This window comes from Lacerta agilis, chromosome 10, assembly GCF_009819535.1.
Source record: "Lacerta agilis isolate rLacAgi1 chromosome 10, rLacAgi1.pri, whole genome shotgun sequence".
Taxonomy (NCBI): Eukaryota; Metazoa; Chordata; class Lepidosauria; order Squamata; family Lacertidae; genus Lacerta; species Lacerta agilis.
The window spans coordinates 30,139,753-30,160,175 of record NC_046321.1 but is presented as its reverse complement, the minus strand read 5'-3'; the positions used below and the strand labels follow the sequence as shown (position 1 = coordinate 30,160,175).

Sequence of the window (20,423 nt, the reverse complement as noted above, 5' to 3'; positions counted from 1 at the left end):
TACATGGATCAACCAGCTTCCAACATGTGCCCAGCTGAGTGCATAAGCCCCTCCTTTTCAGTTTTCCTTTCTGCCTTGCTCCAATAGGCAGTACTTCAATGGAGTTCTGCCATCTTTTATAATGGCATTTTTGGTATCCACCAAACTTTTATTTGACTATTTTTTAATTATACTTTTTATTATTATTAGTATTATTAATGCATTTTCCATTGTTTGGTACATACTTTCTATGAATATCTTTATTTGTCTCATAACTCGCAGTTTCCCCATCAATTCCTCCATGTCCTCCGATTTATTCCTTATTATGCTGCATATCCTCTTACACCACCCATTATCAACCTACTCATTATCCTACTTGCTGCTTACAGTCTCACATGGTCATTCTTACTTGAAAGTTTATTTGACTATTATACCTCTTTAGGGACGTGAGTGGCGCTGTGATCTAAACCACTGAGCCTAGGGCTTGCCGATCAGAAGGTCGGCGGTTCAAATCTCCGCGACAGGTTGAGCTCCCGTTGTTCGGTCCCAGCTCCTGCCAACCTAGCAGTTCGAAAACACATCAAAGTGCAAGTAGATAAATAGGTACTGCTCTGGCGGGAAGGTAAACGGCGTTTCCGTGCGCTGCTCTGGTTCGCCAGAAGCAGCTTAGTCAGGCTGGCCACATGACCTGGAAGCTGTCTCAGGGGCGTACCCAGGATCAAAACTGGGGGGGGGGGCAGCCATGGTTGTTCAGGTTGTGACATTTCAGCACGGAAAAGGTGAATGAAACCAAAATTTAAAGAAAATTATTATTTAATTATAGCAGTGCTTTATTATGGTAGTTATTACAATGATTTGCTTGAAAAAATTTAATTTTTATTCTAGTTACATGTCTTATACTAATATCATTTTTCTTGGGTTTGAAGAAAACTTGCTCAAAACTTTCATTTCAATCCAGACCCCATCCACATCCATTATTTAAAAAATAAAGGAAAAACGCACAGATTACCTGAAACAGCTGGCAGCAGGCTCGGGCATGGTTGGCTGCTGCAAATGGCGCTGAGCCACTCAGCCCAGCCCTCTTCCTGCTCTCAGCCATGCAGAGCTGCCCGCCCATTGGCCTGTGCCTCAGCAATATTAGCCAATGGCTGCACCGGGAGGAGGGAGGGAGGAGGGAGTATGCAGTGAGGGAGAGGGGGGGAAATGGTGCTGAGCTGGGAAAAAATGCTTCTGGAAATTTTTTTAAAGGGGGGGGGATGCTTTGATAGCCCTGCTGTGTATAGTGTGGGTCCTGCTTGTTCCTATGAATGGGGTCATGGACTTCTGCCCCCAAAGTCCTGCCCTGATGGCACCCCATCCCCCATTTCCAACAGAGCTGGCCAGATGCCCCACTTTCCCTCTGTCCCCAGCAGTACCTGAAACTGCCCCTTTCCAAAGAGGCTTCATACATATCCAAACTGTCTTTAGCTACCCCATGAACCTTGACACGTGCAGGAGAGATGCTGAACCCCCCCCCCAAAAAAAACATGGGCCGCGTTTCTGCTTGGTCGGTAGAGTGGACATCTCCTCGTCATTCTGAGGCCCTGCCCGCGAGGTTTACATTCGCACCACCACCACCATTTGGGTCTTGCTGTGAACTTACTGCCCAGCGGGAACAGAAATGCACTCTGCACATGCTCAGAGGCGCCCCGGTTTCTCTTCTTGACTCCCAACGGAGAAGCAGCCAACAGACGGGGACCCAGCCAATGTGTAAGAATATCCCCCCCGCCGCCCCACCGATCCCAGGTTTTGCTGTGGGGGTTGCTGGTGGTTGGGAGGAAGAGGCGCTCTGCATTTGGCTCAGAGGCGCCAGAGCCTCGGTTTCCGTCGCCTCCCGTGGCGCACAGAAGCAGCGCTCTACTTACAGACTATGGATTGCGTCCGTAAGTAGAGGTACCACTGTATTTAAAATATTTATGCACCTGCCCTTACATTCAAAATTCCCAAGACAGTTTATAAGAACTAAGACAAATTACTTTAAAAACAGTAATAGGCAGTACTGAAAATGAACTATGTGCAGGGGGTTAGGCAGAAGCCTGGGCAGATAAAAAGGTCTTTAGAAGGAAAAGGATGAATGAATAAAAGCTTATTTATTTGGCACAGAGAGCATTGCCATACTCAACTGTGAAATAAGCAGTGATGCTCCTTCCCTGTCTGCTCCACAGAGCTGTGAGTGCCATGCAGCCTGCCCTGTGCCCACTAGGCCAACCTGTTGCAGCGATGGACTCTTGTTTTGTTAGCAGTGAAGTTTCCTCTGCCAGTCTGGTGGGCCTCTGTAGTGTGGTCTAGTGGTTAGAGGATCAAGATGAGCAGTGTTGAAAGCCACTCATAGACACATTCTCTTAGCCTAACCCAGGGGTCAGCAAACCTTTTCAGCAGCAAACTGTCCCTCAGACCTTGTGGGGGGCCAGACTATATTTTGAAAATTAAAAAAATAAACTAATTCCTATGCCCCACAAGTAACCCAGAGATGCATTTTAAATAAAAGCACACATTCTACTCATGTAAAAACACCAGGCAGGCCCCCCAAATAACATAGAGATGCATTTTAAGGACACATTCTACTCATGTAAAAACACGCTGATTCCCGGACCGTCCGTGGGCCAGATTTAGAAGGCGATTGGGCCAGATCCAGCCCCTGGGCCTTAGTTTGCCTACCCATGGCCTAACCTCTTCTATAGGCCTGTTGCACAGATAATGGGGGAAAGAGAAATGTATGGGGAGGGAAAGATGAGATAGAAACCTAACAAATTACTAAATGCATAGGATGGGAAGGGTGAACTCTCATCCTTGGCCCCAGGCAGCAAAATGTCCTGCGCTAGCCCTCAGGGGAATAGCTCAGTTGGTAGAGTAGGAGACTTTCAATCTCAGGCTTTTGGGTTTGAGCCCCATGCTGGATAAAAGATTTCTTCGTTGCAGGGGGGTACTTGGACCAACTCTACAATTCCATGAAATGCACAAGCCCCATTGATTGTCACCACCACCCCAGTTTTCGCCAAAGAAAGCTTCCTTACTGCTTCCAGAAAACAGTAGCCAAGGGAAGTGTCATTGACTGGGTCCCCTCTCTGGGTCTCTGCCTGGGGGCCAAGGGGAAGGGAAAAGGGAATGAAGGGGCAGCAGACGACAGGCTGAAGGCAATAAAAGGCGAGAAAGTGACGAAGGAATGAGGGGAGGGGAGGAAAGAAAAGCTGAGTGAGGAAAATGGCAATGGCACAAGAAAGGAGGTAAAGTATGAAGGGTGGAGTGGAGAAGGCTGAAGGAAATATATCTGGGGCTGGGGTGGAAGAAATGGAAAGGACGCAAAGAGGAGCAGGAAAGGAGGAAGGGAAAGGGACAGAAAGCGAACGAGAATCAGGAGGAGGCTGAAGGAGACCGGCAGCGCAAAAGGAAGGGAATATGAAGAGCGAGGGGAGAGAAAAAGGGCGAGAAGGGGAAGGGGCGCAGGCACCCGATGGAGGGGTAACGGGGGGGGGGGGCGGGAGAGAGAAAGAGAGAAACAGCCGGGCAGGGAGGGATGGAGGCTGAGGGAGGCGCGAGAGGGAAGAGTGAGGCCTGACGCAGCGGCGGCAGCACAGTGACCAGAGCCGTCCCCACCGCAGTCCGCCGCTGTGAGCGCGCGACAGGCGCTCCTCCTTCGCCTCCGGGACAGGAGCTGCCTTGGGCAAGGGGGGGGGCAAAGGGAGGAACTTGGGCGGCGGGGACAGCAGCCTCCTCCTCCTCCACTGCATCCCCTTCTTCTCTGCTCCTCTCCTCCCGCCCCGCTTCTTCCTCAGCATGACGCCGATCATTTTTGCTTGGGGGGGGGGCAGCTACCCCCTGCTGCCCCCCCCCCAGGTACGCCCATGAGCTGTCTGCCGACAAAGACAAACACCGGCTCCCTTGGCAAGTAAAGCAAGATGAGCATTGCAACCCCAGAGTCGTCTGTGACTGGACCTAACGGTCAGGGGTACCTTTACCTCTTTAGATACTCTCCAGTGTTTCCACTCCTCCCATATCTTTGTCTCTTCTTGATATCTTATTTTTGCGGTCATCGTAGCTAGCTCCACATACTCTATTTCAGGGGTAGGCAACCTAAGGCCTGTGGGCCATATGCGGCCCAATCGCCTTCTCAATCCGGCCCACGGACTGTCTGGGAATCGGCATGTTTTTACATGAGTAGAATGTGTCCTTTTATTTAAAACGCATCTCTGGGTTATTTCTGGGGCCTGCCTGGTGTTTTTACATGAGTAGAATGTGTGCTTTTATTTAAAATGCATCTCTGGGTTATTTGTGGGGCATAGGAATTCGTTCATTTCCCCCAAAAAAATATGATCCGGCCCACCACATGGTCTGACGGATGGTGGACCAGCCCATGGCTGAAGAAGGTTGCTGACCCCTGCTATTTAAACTGCCACTCTTCTTTTGCTGGGGTTTCTTTCTCTTTCCATATTTGCGCATATATGATTATTGCAGTGGTGGTTGCATAGAAGAAGAGACAAAGTACCGGTACCCTCTTGGGAATTTCGCCATTCTTTATTCCTAATAGGAAGGCCTCTGTTTTTGGCGCGGGGTGGGGGTGGGGTGTCATCCTTAAAATATTTTTTAGTTCTATGCAAAACATTTCCCAGTACTGTACTTTTTGGCCTCCCTACACAACCACCACGTATGAAAGAAAGTGACCTCTATCTCTTGGCATTTCCAGCATAATTTGGACCCTTTAAAAAAACGTATTTAAGAGCTTGCTTGCAGTCAGATACCATCTATACATCATCTTTCGTAGATTTTCCTTTAGTGTGTAGCAGGCAGAGAAGTTCATTGTTATCCATAATCTCTACCAAACTCTCATTTCCGTATGTATTGTGTCCTATATAAATTGCCCAATGAGTTATAGTTGCTTTTATCATCTCATCTTTTGTCTCCTACTCTAGAAGAATTTTATAAATCTATGAGACTAATTTCTCATTATTTTCCAATGGAGCTCTTTTGAATTCCGAACCATCTTCTGAAAAACCTTTTTCTTTATCTTTTATTTAGTTTCATTCAATTGATGATATTGAAACCAACAAGAAAGAGCGCTGCCCAGCGGCGGTTGCTCCCTCAAGGACGAAACCCGGAAGGCTTCGCCAGTCGGAACCTCCCACCGCCCAATGGCTGGCGAGCCTTGGAGAAATAGCACAGCCCTAAGCCAATGGCACTCGAGCACCCTCGAACAAGCCCGTCTACTCTGTACGGAAAACATCCGTTCGGGGATGGGTAGGCGGGGCGTATCCGGCCGAGCAAGATGGCGGCGCCCGGAGCCGGGAAGGTAGCGGCTGCTGCCGCGAAGGCAACTGTAAAGCCGATCTTCAGCCGGGACTTGGCGGAGGCCAAACGGCGCGTGCGAGAACTGTATAGGGCTTGGTACCGAGAAATACCAAACGCTGGTGAGGAGGCGCGGCTGCAGGCGAGCGACCTCCTCCTCAAGGTCGCGTCCAGAGGGGGGCGGCGCGTTAAGGGGGACGGACGGGCGCTTCGCTGAGGGCAGGAGGGCGTCGTCGGGGGCTGCTCCCCCTCCCCAAATTTCCCCGCTTCCCCGGACTCCCTTTCCTTTGAGGCCGCTGCCGAGAGAGTGGCCTGCTCAGAATTAAAACCAAGGGCAGGGAAGGCAGATCGCTTCCCTGCTTCGACTGTTCCCCCTTCCCACTCGTGTCACGCTCCTCTGTGACACTTGGGGTCACGCCATCCCAATCTACGGCGCATCATGCCATGGATGTTGGATGTAGTTGGCACTCTGATCTACACTGGCAACTGCGAGTACCCAAAGAAGGGTTGGTTCAGCGTTAGCGGTGGTTATGATAGTAAGATAGTGTGCCTTTAATCCATTCAGGATAGATGCCACCAGTGGCGTGCGGTGACATTTGTGGTTGGGGAACAGTTAGGGCGCCAATGCGCGCCCACTGGGGGGGGGCAGAGTGAGGGGTGGAGGACAAACAGAGCCCACATGAGGTTTACTCAAGAGCCGTTGCTACGGATGCAGCTGTGGCAGCTACGTAAAGGCTGCATTCCCCCCTTCAAACTCAAGCTGCCTGATTATTATTATTTTTTAAACAGCTACTCCTGCACTGTAGCAGCTGCCGTCAAAATGTACTTAAAAAGAGCCCCTTTATAAAGACCTGCTTGTGACAGCAGTGTTGTTCTGTGTCCTGCTTCCTCCCCCCCCCCAGTGGCGAGGGGTGGGGTCTGGCTGACCTCTGCAGAGTTGGGGAAGGCAGCAGCTGGGTGCCTCACAACAAAAAGAAGGCACCTTCAGGGTGGGAAGTGGTCTCTGCCTCACGTGTGCTGTGGGCTGTGCTGCTGCCGGGCGCTCTTTGGCACAGGCAGTTTAGATCTTGTTGGGAATAGCTTGCTGTCTGGCACAAAGCTCAAGTCGTTTACAAAATAAACCCAAGGTACTGTTCCCCATTGATCCAGGCTGCAACCTGGAGGGAGGGAAATGCTATTGAACAAAAGGGGGGCTACTTCTGAGTAAACATGAAGAGGATTGAGCTGCAAGTCCAGCTGCCCGCTCCTATTTGCTGTGCTTTGCGACGGTGCAAGGAGATCTCCTTCAACCTGCTTTTGTGTGGGGAAGGGGTTCCAGCTGCGTCACTCTGTCCTCTGATTGCTATTGGAACCGAAGGACTTTTAAAATCCAGCAGCTCCAAATGTTGACACAAGAGCTGCGTTTTTCAAGACGCAGGCAGAGCGGGAAAGATGCCCTATCTATGGCCAGGACTGGAGGATTATCTTGCCACCCTACACATGCCCGGGAGAGAAGCTGTGCCTGTCTCCCTCACAACCCCACTCACCAGCATTCTCTCTGGCCCAAGCTGGTCGAGCCAAGCAGACGTGCACACCACCCAGACGAGACCTGGTAACTGTGCTGCCAACCCAGGCAAAGTGTGGGCGGCGCATGCTCAGATGAGGAGGAAGGTGGGTTCTTAGAGTCCCTCTCTCATACTTTCTACCTAATGAGCATACTGTGTGTCTTTCTGTTAATTACACACTGCATAGAGAGACTTGGATCAAGAACCCACTTCCCTGCGTGTCTGGGCATGTGCTGACACCAACCAGGACAAACGACTACAAGGAGTATAGCTCCGTGCAAGGAGTGCAACCCTCTGAGCAGCTTGGGTAGAGCAGCTAAACTAAGAAAGAGGCGTAAGCAAGTAAGGTTCAAGGAGGGCTGGAGGAAAAGAAGGAAGGAGGAGGGAGCATGGAGGGAGGTGTGTGAATATTTTACCAGGAACTTCAGGGACTAGGCTAGTTCCTCGTCCATGGACTGTACGCCACTGGTGCCAACCCTGGTGGCATGTATGGGGCGGTCCTTATGGAGAATGGTGTTGGTTCACACTACAAGCTGGGAGTAACAGTTACATGTCATGAAAGCTTGAAGGACCTTGCTCATGACAGCTATGAGCTTTTGTCTTTCCTGTGACTTAATGGCTTGTTATCACCTATTAGAACTTCCGTTTAATTGGAGCTCGCTTTCAGTGGAATGGAACAAAACAGCCCACTAGTTTAACTGTGTTCATTTGGAGATAGTAAGTAAATGTGTAAACAGTAACTTTGTAAGTTAAGAGCTAACACTCATTTTCTCTCCCATTATTATTATTTGCTTATCTAGTGCATCTATACCAGCTGGACATCTCAGTGAAACGGGGCCGGGATAAGGTGCGAGAGTTGTTCATGAAGAATGCCCATGTCACAGACCCTAGAGTTATTGATATGCTCGTTATTAAGGTAAACTAAATAACATTTGCCTTAAATTCAAAGCAAGCATAGGATGTCTGGTATATAGAGATAAAAGCAAAAGTAGTTATCAGACCCCTATAGAAATGGAGAAGGGGATGAAAGCCCATAATAGACTTAAGAGAATGCCTCTTTCAATCATAAATGATACATGACTTTTCCTTTATGAATGCTAAACCATGTCTTGCAATACAGGTGGGTCTCTAAACTTGAGATTTCAAATGCTGTGTCATCACAGAAACAATCCATATTCATGTGGTCTTATCCAAGTTTAGGTAACGTAGGGGAGACATGGGAGAGCCTGCTTATGTCCTTCCTGGCACAACTGCCTTGCCCCAGAATGCTGACCAGTTATGCCTTCTTTAGTGTACAGTAGTGCCACCACCATGGAGCATATGAGACTACAGTGGTACTTAGGTTTAAGTACTTAATTCGTTCCGGAGGTCTGTTCTTAACCTGAAGCACCACTTTAGCTAATGAGACCTCCTGCTGCTGCTGCGCCGCCAGAGTACGATTTCTGTTCTTCAGCGGAGTTCTTAACCTGAAGCGTACTTAACCCGAGGTACCACTGTATAGTTTTACTATATACCAAAGGAATCAGTGTCCAAATCTAAATCTGAAGTGGCAGAACCTTTCAAAATACCGGTACCTCCCTGTCTGCTATGTCTGCCTTGCCCCCAATCTTTAAAAGTATTGAGAGTCAGTAGCAATGTGGTAAGGACAATACATTTGCCTACAGCTCACTATATATTTCTTCCAAGCACACAGCATGTAATGCAAGTTTCATAATGAACCTCCACTGTTATGTCATGTCCACTAATTTGGTACTTAAAGGCCCCAATTTCATAGAAACCTGATAGTTGTGCCTACCCTGTATTAGCATAATAAATTATTGTGGTAATAGGCTAATATAAACACCTTTCTTCCTTTTCTGTCTGATATAGGGGAAAATGGAACTCCAAGAGACTATTCACGTATGGAAACAACGGACCCATTTAATGAGGTATTTTCATGAGACAGAATCGCCACGACCCAAGGACTTCCTGTCCAAGTTCTATGCAGGCCATGACCCATGAACTAAATGAACTTTGTGGAGTTGAGATACTGTATGTTTGTCTGGTTCTGTTCCAAATAAAGCCCTGTATATTGAAGAGCTCTTCAGCAGGGAGGTATCCATGCTGGTACTCTCTGTTCCATACTGGTTCTGAATTCTTGGTGCAGATGCTTCAGCCATCCTTGATTCCTTTCATGCATTATCTACTTATGATAGCCTGGGTGTGCAACTGGTACCTAAAAAAAAGTACCTAAAAAATAATACTGGAGTACCTGAAAAACATGCTGGAGTCCTACGCACGTGTACTTCGAAGTTAGTCCCATTTGAATAAAGTTAAAATGATTCTGTACTCAAAGAACAAAGAGGTTAGAAGTCTGTGTGGGAAAGATTGTGTTCAGTAGTAGAATATATGTACTTTCAAGGGACACAGGTGGCGCTGTGGTCTAAACCACTGAGCCTCTTGGGCTGGCCAATTGGAAGGTCAGTGGTTTGAATCCATGCAGTAGGGTGAGCTTGTGTTACTCTGTCCCAGTTTCTGCCAACCTAGCAGTTCGAAAGCACACTAGTGCTAGTAGATAAATAGGTACTGCTGTGGCAGGAAGGTAAACGTTTCTGTGCGCTCTGGTTTCCATCATGGTGTTCTGTTGCGCCAGAAGCAGTTTAGTCATGCTGTCCACATGACCCAGAAAGCTGTCTGGACAAACACTAACTCCCTTGGCCTGAAGCGAGATGAGTGCCGCAACCCTATAGTCACCTTTGACTGGACTTAACCATCCAAGGGTCCTTTACCTTTTACTTTATGTACTTTAATCCAGGATGCATTGGCTCCGATAAAATCATAAAGATTTTGTTCAAGAATGTACTATTAATAGTTGAACATGTATTTTTCCAGAAAGAGAAACCTGGAACATATTAATGGAGTTTTCCAAATGCTTAAAACCTAAGTGGTAACCCTTGGGCTATCCAAAGGGCAAGTTGATATATTACAGTGGGCTTTTGCTTCCTGGAGAAAACCTGGAACCCATTGGTACTGGGTGTCTTGCCATACCATGAGTGTGTAATGTTGTTGTTTAGTCATTTAGTCATGCCCGACTCTTCGTGACCCCATGGACCAGAGCACGCCAGGCACTCCTGTCTCCCACTGCCTCCCGCAGTTTGATCAGACTCATGTTAGTAGCTTTGAGAACACTGTCCAACCATCTCGTCCTCTGTCTTCCCCTTCTCCTTGTGCCATCAATCTTTCCCAACATCAGGGTCTTTTCCAGGGAGTCTTCTCTTCTCATGAGGTGGCCAAAGTATTGGAGCCTCAGCTTCAGGATCTGTCCTTGCAGTGAGCACTCAGGGCTGATTTCCTTAAGAATGGATAGGTTTAATCTTCTTGCAGTCCATGGGACTCTCAAGAGTCTCCTCCAGCACCATACTGGTAATTCAAAAGTATCAATTCTTTGGCAATCAGCCTTCTTTATGGTCCAGCTCTCACTCCCATATACATTTACTTTAATACCATTAAGTAAAAGAGCACTAAACTGGTGAGTAGTTTTAGCAATCCAACTGTTAACTCTACAGCCTGGATGCCACTGTCCTTGGAAAGACTGGTAAGCCAAACCTGAGCAATCTTGAGAGTAACCTGGCAGCAAAAAATAGCTCACTTTTCTCCTGCCTGCTTTCTTTGTGCTGATAGTTTTGCCTAGTTTGTGTTACTGCCCTTGAAATAGTATCACCACACTGATGCTTTCCTGAGGAATGATTTCTCAGCCTATTGAGTCTTCTACCTGCCTTGCAGGAACATTTCTTTAATTCAGCAACCAGAAAGAAGCTAGCCATTAAACTGCCTTGATTACACTTATGAGTTTGTAGCCTAAGGCTTCTAATAATTTCCTTTGCTTGCCAGGAGAGGTATTTGGGGGCTTCCTCCCCCCATTCCGTCTAAGAAAACTGAGCCCTATTCCAACCATCCCAAATACAAGTGTAAAAAAGACACCTATTATGCAAGTAGTTTAATGCTCCTTAACCCAACTTTCATGGTTATTTAATACAGTACAGTGGTACCTCGGGTTACAGACGCTTCAGGTTACAGACTCTGCTAACCCAGAAATAGGACCTCAGGTTAAGAACTTTGCTACAGGACAAGAACAGAAATTGTGTGGCAGCAGCGGGAGGCCCCATTAGCTAAAGTACCTCAGGTTAAGAACAGTTTCAGGTTAAGAACAGACCTCTGGAACAAATTAAGTTCTTAACTCAAGGGATCACTGTATTCCTTCCCACTGTGCAAGGGAGCCCTCCTGTGGTAGAACCACATGCAGCAGCACTGCTGTGGCCTCTAGTTAGCTTCTAACACGAGTTCCTCCTTCAAAAGCTCCCACAAGAAAATCCTGTTTATCTGAAGTTAGAGGTTGGTAATGTCCCCAACTGCTCGGAACAGTGTTCAAGAGTACAAAATCCTGTTCTATACAAGGTCATGCATTTTATTGTGGAAGCCAAATTTTGTTAAATTATGCAAACAGGATCATGTATACAATTATTTCATAGCAGGGCTAGCAGCCATCCTTTTTTTTTATAGCAAGCATGGCATTAGCCAGGTCTGCTGAATGAGGCATGTGTACTGAAAAGTGGCAATCCATTTTTGAATCCATAGACTCTAATTCCATTGACCTTCAGAGCAAAGGAAAAACATGTGGCACAAATAAAAATAATGTTTAGGTAAACTGATGATACAGGAAGCAATTCCTCTTTGCCAAATGTTAAGTTAATTTTATCAGAATTTAGATGCATGCATCTCTGGACTTTGGTAGGTGCCATGAACTCAAGATACCAGTTATCAGTCAATACTGTAACATGTCAAGTTCGAAAAGTTATGGCATCATCATTTACTGTACACTAAAATAAAACAGTGCCTGATATCAAAGGGCATCTGCTCACTATTAGTTATCAAGATTCAAAAAAGAAGTATTTGTGCTACTGCTTCTTTTTTTGGAACAAGTCAGTCTAGCAGAGTTGAATAAAGTTACTTTTTCTGTTAAACAGAATTTGCAGTTTCTAAAAAAAAAAATGTAAAGGAGTGAAAGGGAATTGAAATTATTAATGCTTTTCAGCGAAGGTATGGTGCAGTAATACTTACATCACACTTGGAACCCTGTGTGCAGCCTAGAACAATTTAAAGAAGAGATGCAGGCCTTGGTCTGTTATTCTTTATTTGCAATCTAAACCATTTCTTCACTCTCATTAGAACAGGGTTCCAAGCACTCTCATGAACTAGGTGTTACATACAATGATTGCTGAACCAAGCATATATCTTGCCTATGTATGTAGCCAATCCTCATTTAGACATGCACAGAGCATCTACTGGTAGGATGGGGGTCCAACTCTCCCAAAATGTCTTCTTTAAAAACTGAAAAGAGGGGCCGTGACTAGACATTGACATCAGAATAGTTGTCTATGGCTTTCACTCTTGTTTTCTCCTATTTTAACCCTGTAAAGAAACAAGAATATGTTATTTCACACTGCAGAACTGGCCCAATGATCAACCATAGGATACTAGCTTTGCAAAAATTAGAGAATAGCACAAAACGCCAATATCATGTGCATATTATAAACACAGTGTTTGCTGCTTTCTATACAACATGGCTTATTAAAACAAGTTCATTGTGACATTGGCAAGTGTATTTAGCAGAACAATATACGGTACTTTTATTGACTTAAAATATAGAACAGTGATATTGCCAAATCAGTGTAGACATTTTCATCATGGCCTAATGAATTTATTGTCTAGTTAGTTTAATTCTTTCAAAGTTATACTCACAAAAAGTAAGACTAAATAGTAACTAAACTGTAAGCAAAACTTTTTGCATATGCTTAGTTTTATTATATAGGAATAAAAGAATGGGAAAGGAAAGATAGGAAACAGTGTTTTTAGGACAGGAATTGTGATCTATTCTAGGGTATATATAGGGTGAGATTTCAAAGGCTGCTGCAACTACTCCAATAAAAAAGATGAGCTGTTCAGGGGCCTTCACTGCAAGCAAGGTAGGGACATGCAGGATAGGGAAAGTGTTTGTCTTAAGGCCACATTCCCATCTGAGAAAGCTTTTGGGGGTGCATGCAAGTACTGGATGGGGCAATGGATGCAACTCTTTATGTAGCTGACTGCATTCCAGCCAGGCAAAAATCAAGAGGTTTCTACACATGCACACCCATACCTCCCATCTTTCATTCACCAAACAAGAGACATTCTGACAGTTCAAGGACACATTTCAGCCAGGCAAAAGCATTTAAGGATGAGGAGCAGGGCTGGTGAGGGGATTGCCCTGGAAAGAGGTACATTCAGCACTCAGGCCTGAGGTTCCCCACCTGTAGGACAGTGTATGAGAGGTTGAGATGCAACCACATTCATTTCTTGCATATCTTGTTCACTTATACTCTACATGTTAGTACCACTTATCATGAGAATTTAAGTATAGCTGGAGTTTATGGTTTTTGGGTATCTGTTTTGACCTACCGTAACAGGTTTGCCAATGAAGGATTTTCTCCAAGTGTTTTATTCTGATTTCACTTATCCTATATCAATGGGGGGGGGGACTTCAGATCAAGTTTATGCTTTTATCTATAGTCATACCTATTAATCATCGTCGTCGTCATCCTCTGGTACAAAAATATCATGTTCCTCTAGCAAGGCTGCAAAATTTTTGCTGATTTGTGTCCCAACATAGAGGAAGGGAATTACAATGGCAAACACACGAAGGAGACCAAAAGGCATCTGGAGAGATTAATTGAGAACCAGTTTAATATCCCTTTCAATGCAAGTTCTGCAGAAAAAGTTGGTCATCACAAATCTCTATAAAGCTGCCAATGTACATAAGTCTAGAGCTGATGGAAAGATTTAAAGAAATGACATCACCCTTCAAATGCTTGCACCCATAAATAATGGCACATATTGTTACCGTTCTACTAATTCACATTTAAACCCACATAGAAAAATATATGTAAAAGTGTCTTCAAATATATGGAAAAACTAAGCAAAAAACAAAAATGAATATTAGTATTAAGCAAGCAACACATTTTATATCCTAAATACATAAATAGGAAAACTAAAAGTTTGCGTATTATCAGATACTCCAAGGTGTTTTCTTCATGGTTGGGGAACCTACTGTAGTAAATGATCCAGCAAAACAGTTTTGCTCTCAATTCAAAGCATGAAACTCAAATAATGGAAAACAGAAGTGCAGTATAACAGCATTACTCAATTTTATAAGCACCTGAAATGCATTTTGAACACAGCAGCAAAAATCCTTTATTCTAGGGGTCACTTTAGCTCACCTCCCCCTTTATCTCGTGTTCCTGGCAATTCCCTTTGTCTCCCGTTTTGGGACCCACTCCCTTTCATCTGCTCCTCCTTGCAGCCCTCATTTTCTAGACAAGTGCTTGTGGAACTTCTGAAAACCAAATGTGGGGCTTCCCTTAAAACGTTTCTCCTGGAAGCTGAGCGGAGGGGGCAGGGAAGGGACTCTGAAAGGCCACATTCCAGACACCTGACAAAGTAACTTGACAAAAAGTGGCTGGTCCGTCCATCCCACTTCATACATGTCAAATTCAACTTGGACACGAAAGCAGTCGGCCAAGTATCAGTCATCCGCATTACTAACATTTCCTGTCACCTGTTACAAGAAGCAAAGGGGGCAGGAAGGTAGGATCTGCGGGAAAGGCTTTAACCGAGGTGAAGAAGGAAAATGAAACATGCCGACGACCGACACACACAAACACACCATTTTCTTTTTATAAACGACACCCCCTCCCCCCGTAGCTCACAGGCAGGAGAGGGGAGGAAGCGCTCACTATCCCTCTATGCGGCTCTTGTCTTGCTGGAATAGGAACGTCCCTTTACGGGATCATTTCCTAGTGGTGCTTCTGTTCTAAAGCCCGCCCCTGCCGCCTTATCCATTGGGCAACCATCTGCCAAGACAACAATCCTTTCAAACCATTGGCTGACACAACGCCCTCCAAGCCAGGCAGCCCATCCCGATTAGCGATTGGCTGGCTTCACTCCCAGCTCGTTTCCCCTCCGCGACCCGAGGCTTCGCTTCGCGCACTCACTTTGACGGGCTTGGGCAAGATTGCGCCAGTCCGGGTGACGGTGATATTTCGCGAGGGGGCAGCGGTCACTGAGGGACCCCTCTGGCTCCCGAAAGGCCTCGCCCAGGACCCTGCCGCTGCCCACAGGCGCCCAGCCATCTTCTCTGTAGCGCTACAGCTATAGCGACGCGTCCCAAGTGTCGGAAGGATGGGAGGTGCTTTCTCAAATCTCGCGATATGACGATGAAGGAGTAAAATACCTCCAGGGCGCGCGTGGGCGGAGTGATGCCACAGAGATTCGAAAATTACAGAGATTGCTCTCATCGCCTCGGATGGGTCATTTCTTGGTTCCTATTTGAAAAGTCCCTCAGGCCGAAAACCCAACAGAGGAATCTTATGTTTTAGCTTATCGGGCTTGACCCCAAACAGTAGGAATTCCTACTTTTGCCAACTCTAATCCAGTTACCTGTAACCTTGTTTATTTGCTTTGCCAATATTCAAAGAGGTCACCTGTCAATGAAGTCCCTCTTTACTCTTATATTCCTTTTAAAGGGCTTATGGGTCATGACATTTCTGTGATATATAAAAGAATTGTCCTAATGTTTCTGTTTATTGTGCATCATGTTTTGACATTACCTTTCTTTTTGTAAAGAACCCTGTGACCATTTTAGTGAAGAGAGTATATAAATCTGTATATAAATTAAATTGTTACCTACAAGAGTGGAGGGGGCTGCGGCTACAGAACAGCAGAGGGCTTGCCAGACTGGGTATCTGGTTGGCATCTGTGGGACATTGGAAAGTTGACTAGGTAAATACTTGGTCTGATCCTGCAGGACACTAATTATGTTAGAACTCCCAGGGAGGGAACTCAAGACACAGCCTCATCACCGTGCAGCCAAGCACTACAATATATATATTAAAAAGTTTATTCAAGAATAAATTTGTACTACAAATAACTATGGAACAGTAGTGTATATTCTTGTTTTAAGTGTAAAGCATAACCCATGCAAACATACAAAAAAATGTAATTCAAGAATGTATGTAGAGCACCATGAAGTTATTAGCTTCCATTTGTTTTACAACCTTAGCAGGTATATTCTGGCTGCTGCTAACATTATTGCAGATCAGAATTTTTTTCTTTGGAGTAGATATATTACTATCTTCCTTCACAACATTAACCATTTTCACTGTTGGAAGTGACATATTATTTGCCATGTTAACTTGATTTTATCATATTAAAAACAGTCATGGTGGTTCTTTCCTCCCAGCAGGGACAGTCATTGCAACTGGTTATTACCAATTTACCAGCACTGGTCTGAGCCCATGATGATTTGGTAAACAATGGTTTCGTCAGCCAATTAGTTATAGTTAAAGTCACTGATGTGCAAGAACGCTAAAGAACAAACCTGATCCCAGAAATCAGAATGCAGCAATATGATATAAAGGGAGTGTATACTGGACACCATGGAACAGTGAATCCAGTGCCTATTGGCATCATTTAAATTGAAGTTCATGGACTTATGACTACAAAACTCACAACTCAGTGATTGCAGTTGAGATGGCTGAGAAGTCTAGGTTTATACTGTTCTTCACCCTAATTGGGCTATATACATATTAGCGGCTTCCTTAGGAGACTATTGTGTAGGTCAGAACAACAGGGCCAAGGGACAAATTTGGCTCTCCAGGTTTCTCCATAGGGCCTTAGAACATTTCCCAAACCACACTCCTCCCTGGCTCTGCTTTGCACCCTGATTGTTTTTACCTGGCTAGAGCAGGTTCTTGAACTCCAATAATGCTTCTTGCTTGTCTAGTTGGAGGATAGAAAGATATGTGCAAGTGCATGTAGAAACTAGACTACAGTACAATGCTAACATCTGCTCTGCTCACTGCTGTCATTCAGTGTAATTAAGTGGTCACACATTATATGTTAGTATGTGGGAGCAACTGTCCCTAATTTATTGGTTCACTTACTCAGATCTAGGTCATGTTGCCTCTTGAAGAGGTTATCTTCAAATACTGACTCAAAATGTAGCGAAAGCTCTAAAAGTGAGGGATTCCTTAGTTATGGATCTTGGAAGCATTTTGTAATGTCTACTCTAGGGCAACACTGTGACTAAGAGTGTGAAACTACTGGATCAAATTTCACCTCGGCAAGAGGTGGTCTTAGGCAATTTGCTTTGCCCTCCATATGGCGATAAATATACTAGCCTACCTTTTCAGATTGTTGTCAGTAACCTTTATGTAATGTATGTGAAGATTATTGGATATTTGAAATGTGCTGTATAAATGATTAGTATTATTAGTCTAACATAAGGCTCAAAGCAACTGGAATATATAGATTGAATGTCATTAATTGAATTGTATGGTTCAACAGAAATTCGGATTCCTCTCGTGTTAAGAAGCCACTTGAAACATGAGAGTGCCATCTTGAGCTTTACAGCACAGTGTGAAAAAAGTAGTGTAATAAGTACACCATAGCTTTTTGCTACCGTGTTTCTCCTAAAATAAGACACCGTCTTATATTTTTTTTCGCTCAACAAAACACAGTATGGCTTATTTTCAGGGGGTGTCTTATTTTAACCGTGTCGCATCGGCACGCTGCATAGCCACGCCTCTCCAGGCTGTTTTAATGGGAGGTACCATGTCACTATGGCTTATTTTCGGGGTATGGCTTATTTTTGGGGAACGGCTTATATTTCGCAAATGCATAGAAATCCTGCTATGGCTTATTTTATGGCTATGTCTTATTTTAGGAGAAACAGGGTAATACTGCTTGTGATACAGATGGTGAAAGGTTAATTTTCAGAGATATTCTGGGCATTTCAAGATCCCCATGGGGATACTAAATTTTGAGAGTAACTTAGAACATACATATATTTGCAATCCACTATTCCAGAAAGCAATATAGGTTATTTGGCAATTTTGTTGGCCAGGAGCAAATCCACAAGAGGTCTGTGAAAACTTGGTTTGCATCTGTTTTTCTCTTTCCTTCCCTCCCTCTTCCCCACATCCCAAAATACTTTCCTCAATACATTCACAGTACATTCTGGCTTTGCAGCCATTCCATCCTCGCCTCTGCTATCTCCTGACCGTACCAATCGTGCAGCTTTGAGAAACATGCTGTCTCTGGAGACACTGGGCTTTCCTGCACAGCGGAACCAAGGCCTGGAGCAAGCATTCCACCTGCACTGCTGCAAGCTGGTCTTCGGCGAGGGGGTAAAGGTGGGGGTTTCAGATACCCCACATCATGGTCCAAAACAGCTCCTGCAACAGTGCGACCGTTGGCCCATGTGGAGTACCCATTTTCTGAGATGACAGGGTGCTCCTGGAAGGGTATTGCTGTGGAACTGGAAAGATGTCGCTTCCAGCCAGAGGAAGGTCTCTTTGGAGATTTGTGACAGGCGACCAAGCTCTTCCGCGCTTCCTCCAGCTGCTTCTCTAGCTCTTTAACCACGAGCCTCATGTAATCAAAGCTGGCCCTGGAAAGGGCCTTCACCCAAACCTCCATCGCAGCCTGGCAGTCGGCAACCAACACATAGGCCTTGCCACCGCTGCCATCGAAGCGGATGGCAAAGGCAAACTCCTCAGCGGCTTCGCACAGCTCCACCGTGCAGCCCTCCAGCACAATGAGACCCAGGGGTTCACGGCTCTGCTGCTCCTCAAAGTAGAAAAGCAAGTTGCCTTTGAGGATGAACCAGCAGCGGTGGTAGGAACTGGTGTGATGGTGGTGGTGGCGGCGCTCCACACGCTTGCACAGAAAGCCCGTGTGGTCTGCCGGAGAGTCGCAAGTGGCATAATGTGCCACGCAACGCTCATTCAGCTTCATTGCCATAAGGGTCCCCTGAGGAGCATAGAGACAGACAGGTATCATCAAAAAGTGATATTTTTAAAGTCCCAGTGACATCCGGAATATAATTTTAGTCAATATTCCAGCTCATCTATACTGTTTGAGAGAGCAGGGAGAGTCTTACCCAAAGCCTGGATTTTGATGGATCTGCCTTCTTCCATGGATAGATGTGTGCTGCAGTCTCCTGTTAGGCCACTAGGTACCCTGCTCTGGAAAAACAAGGGACAAAAGTTTCAAACTTCACTTAGCTTTTACTGCCATTAAAACTCTTTAATCAATAGCGGCACACTCTTCTGGAAGCTGGAGTGGAAACCACATTCGGATGTTTCTCCTTTTTTAGAGCCATCAAGCTGACTGGAGTAACAGCAAGTTGGATTAATGGCCAACTGAACTGAGTCTCCAGAGCCAGAAAGCTCACGGGAGGAGATGGAGATCTTTTTAAAGCCCCAGAACTCGGGCTGCCTGCCTAGTCCCCAGGGTGGGGTGGAGTGTGTGTGTTGTGTGGGGATCTCCTTATAAACGGAGCTTGCGGAAGATGGTTTTGGACTCGGGGAGAGCAGGCCTGCTCTGAAAGCCAGGGGACACATTTTATCTCTAAACTTACCTTGTTCCAACGCGGGATCTCTAACCTCTTCATCCATTTCGGCGTACCCCGTTACCCCTGTTTTAATTAACGTGTTGATTTTAAAGCGGCTGTTTTGGTTTTGTCCTCCCTCTTTCTCTGCGGAGCTCTGACTATTATTGGTTTAGAACAATTTCGTAATGCAAAACCCGGAGTTCAAGATAGCTTCTGGAGCAGCAAGCCCAGGGATGGCTCTTTAACAATCCACGTTTTCCAACACGCCTCACATTACAGAGCGGAGGTTTCACTTTTTTTTTAATTCCCCCATTCCCCACCCCTCCAAACTGCTCCGATTTTTCTCTCGAGGTCTTGAAAGCCACGTAGAGAAGAATCAGACAGGGAGGACTTGATTCGCCATCGCCGACCTTTATGATTAAATCTTCTTCCTTGGATGTTTCAAACCCTTTCATGACCCCATCTTTCCTTTAACTCTGTGAAATGGGTTCAATAACCAACAGCCACATCTCTTCTAGCATCTGCATTGCTCCCCGGCGCCCCAGATCCTTTGTCCCAAAGAATCGTATTTTTACTGAGAAATGGTATATTTCTCACTCTGTCCTCCGCCCGAGCGTTTGCAAGAGCCGGATCAGGGCTATTCGCAAAAGGAGGAGAGGAGAGGAGAGGAGAGGAGAGGAGAGGAAAGGAAAGGACATACAACAAGTTTTCTTGATGATCGTGCTAATTTATAAGGATCTCCCATGAGCTCTTACATCCATGGCGACTCTTGCTTATTATGCTAGAGTCTTCCTTGACAGCAACGCTAAGGTCGGGTCAAGCTGGAAGTACAATATTGGCGGTGCCACTAACGTGTCGGTGCTAAAGTTGTGCGAAACATAAACAAAGAACATGCAGAATGGGCTTTTAAAAACATACATGCTACTTTATAGCCACCAGAGGGCATCACATTGCCGCATGTAGCAATTTCACAGGACTAGTAGAAGGAAGCCCTTCAGTCCGGAAAAAAAAAATCAGCACCGGACTCCCGAAGAAGAGGACTGAAAAGGCGAAACGCTTCAGGCGGCAGCGAAGTCAAGGTTTCGCGAGTCCTTGATATGTTAAGCAACCAA

General features: G+C 45.6%; 3 protein-coding genes across 4 annotated transcripts; 1 reads left to right on the top strand and 2 right to left on the bottom strand.

The window, feature by feature from the left end:
* Positions 1-5,239: 5,239 nt before the first annotated feature.
* Positions 5,240-8,939, top strand: NDUFA6 (NADH:ubiquinone oxidoreductase subunit A6). The gene is made up of 3 exons (XM_033162935.1): positions 5,240-5,420; positions 7,643-7,758; positions 8,712-8,939. Exons 1-3 carry the CDS (start codon positions 5,279-5,281, stop codon positions 8,841-8,843), a joined length of 390 nt encoding a protein of 129 aa, XP_033018826.1. The 5' UTR covers positions 5,240-5,278; the 3' UTR covers positions 8,844-8,939.
* Positions 8,940-11,994: 3,055 nt separating this feature from the next.
* Positions 11,995-15,099, bottom strand: SMDT1 (single-pass membrane protein with aspartate rich tail 1). The gene is made up of 3 exons (XM_033162034.1): positions 14,909-15,099; positions 13,434-13,574; positions 11,995-12,290 (listed from the first exon to the last, which is right to left on the bottom strand). The coding sequence occupies exons 1-2, from the start codon at positions 15,044-15,046 to the stop codon at positions 13,437-13,439; spliced, it is 276 nt and encodes a 91-aa protein (XP_033017925.1). The 5' UTR covers positions 15,047-15,099; the 3' UTR covers positions 11,995-12,290; positions 13,434-13,436.
* A 2,631-nt stretch (positions 15,100-17,730) lies between these two features.
* Positions 17,731-19,512, bottom strand: PHETA2 (PH domain containing endocytic trafficking adaptor 2). 2 transcript variants are annotated; one of them, XM_033162033.1, is made up of 3 exons: positions 19,339-19,512; positions 18,859-18,943; positions 17,731-18,756 (listed from the first exon to the last, which is right to left on the bottom strand). In XM_033162033.1, the coding sequence occupies exon 3, from the start codon at positions 18,717-18,719 to the stop codon at positions 17,922-17,924; it is 798 nt and encodes a 265-aa protein (XP_033017924.1). In that variant the 5' UTR covers positions 18,720-18,756; positions 18,859-18,943; positions 19,339-19,512; the 3' UTR covers positions 17,731-17,921. The 2 variants fall into 2 exon arrangements, with proteins under 2 accessions (XP_033017924.1, XP_033017923.1); XM_033162032.1 differs by having other exon boundaries at positions 17,731-18,728; positions 19,339-19,510.
* Positions 19,513-20,423: the final 911 nt, after the last annotated feature.

Coding starts and splice junctions, on each gene's coding strand:
- SMDT1 (XM_033162034.1), bottom strand. CDS start 15,046: ATGGCTGGGCGCCTGTGGGCAGCGGCAGGGTCCTGGGCGAGGCCTTTC. Junction 13,575..14,908: donor TCTTGCCCAAGCCCGTCAAA/GTGAGTGCGCGA, acceptor TAATCTCTCCAG/ATGCCTTTTGGTCTCCTTCG.
- NDUFA6 (XM_033162935.1), top strand. CDS start 5,279: ATGGCGGCGCCCGGAGCCGGGAAGGTAGCGGCTGCTGCCGCGAAGGCA. Junction 5,421..7,642: donor CCGAGAAATACCAAACGCTG/GTGAGGAGGCGC, acceptor TTGCTTATCTAG/TGCATCTATACCAGCTGGAC. Junction 7,759..8,711: donor TTGATATGCTCGTTATTAAG/GTAAACTAAATA, acceptor TGTCTGATATAG/GGGAAAATGGAACTCCAAGA.
- PHETA2 (XM_033162033.1), bottom strand. CDS start 18,719: ATGGCAATGAAGCTGAATGAGCGTTGCGTGGCACATTATGCCACTTGC.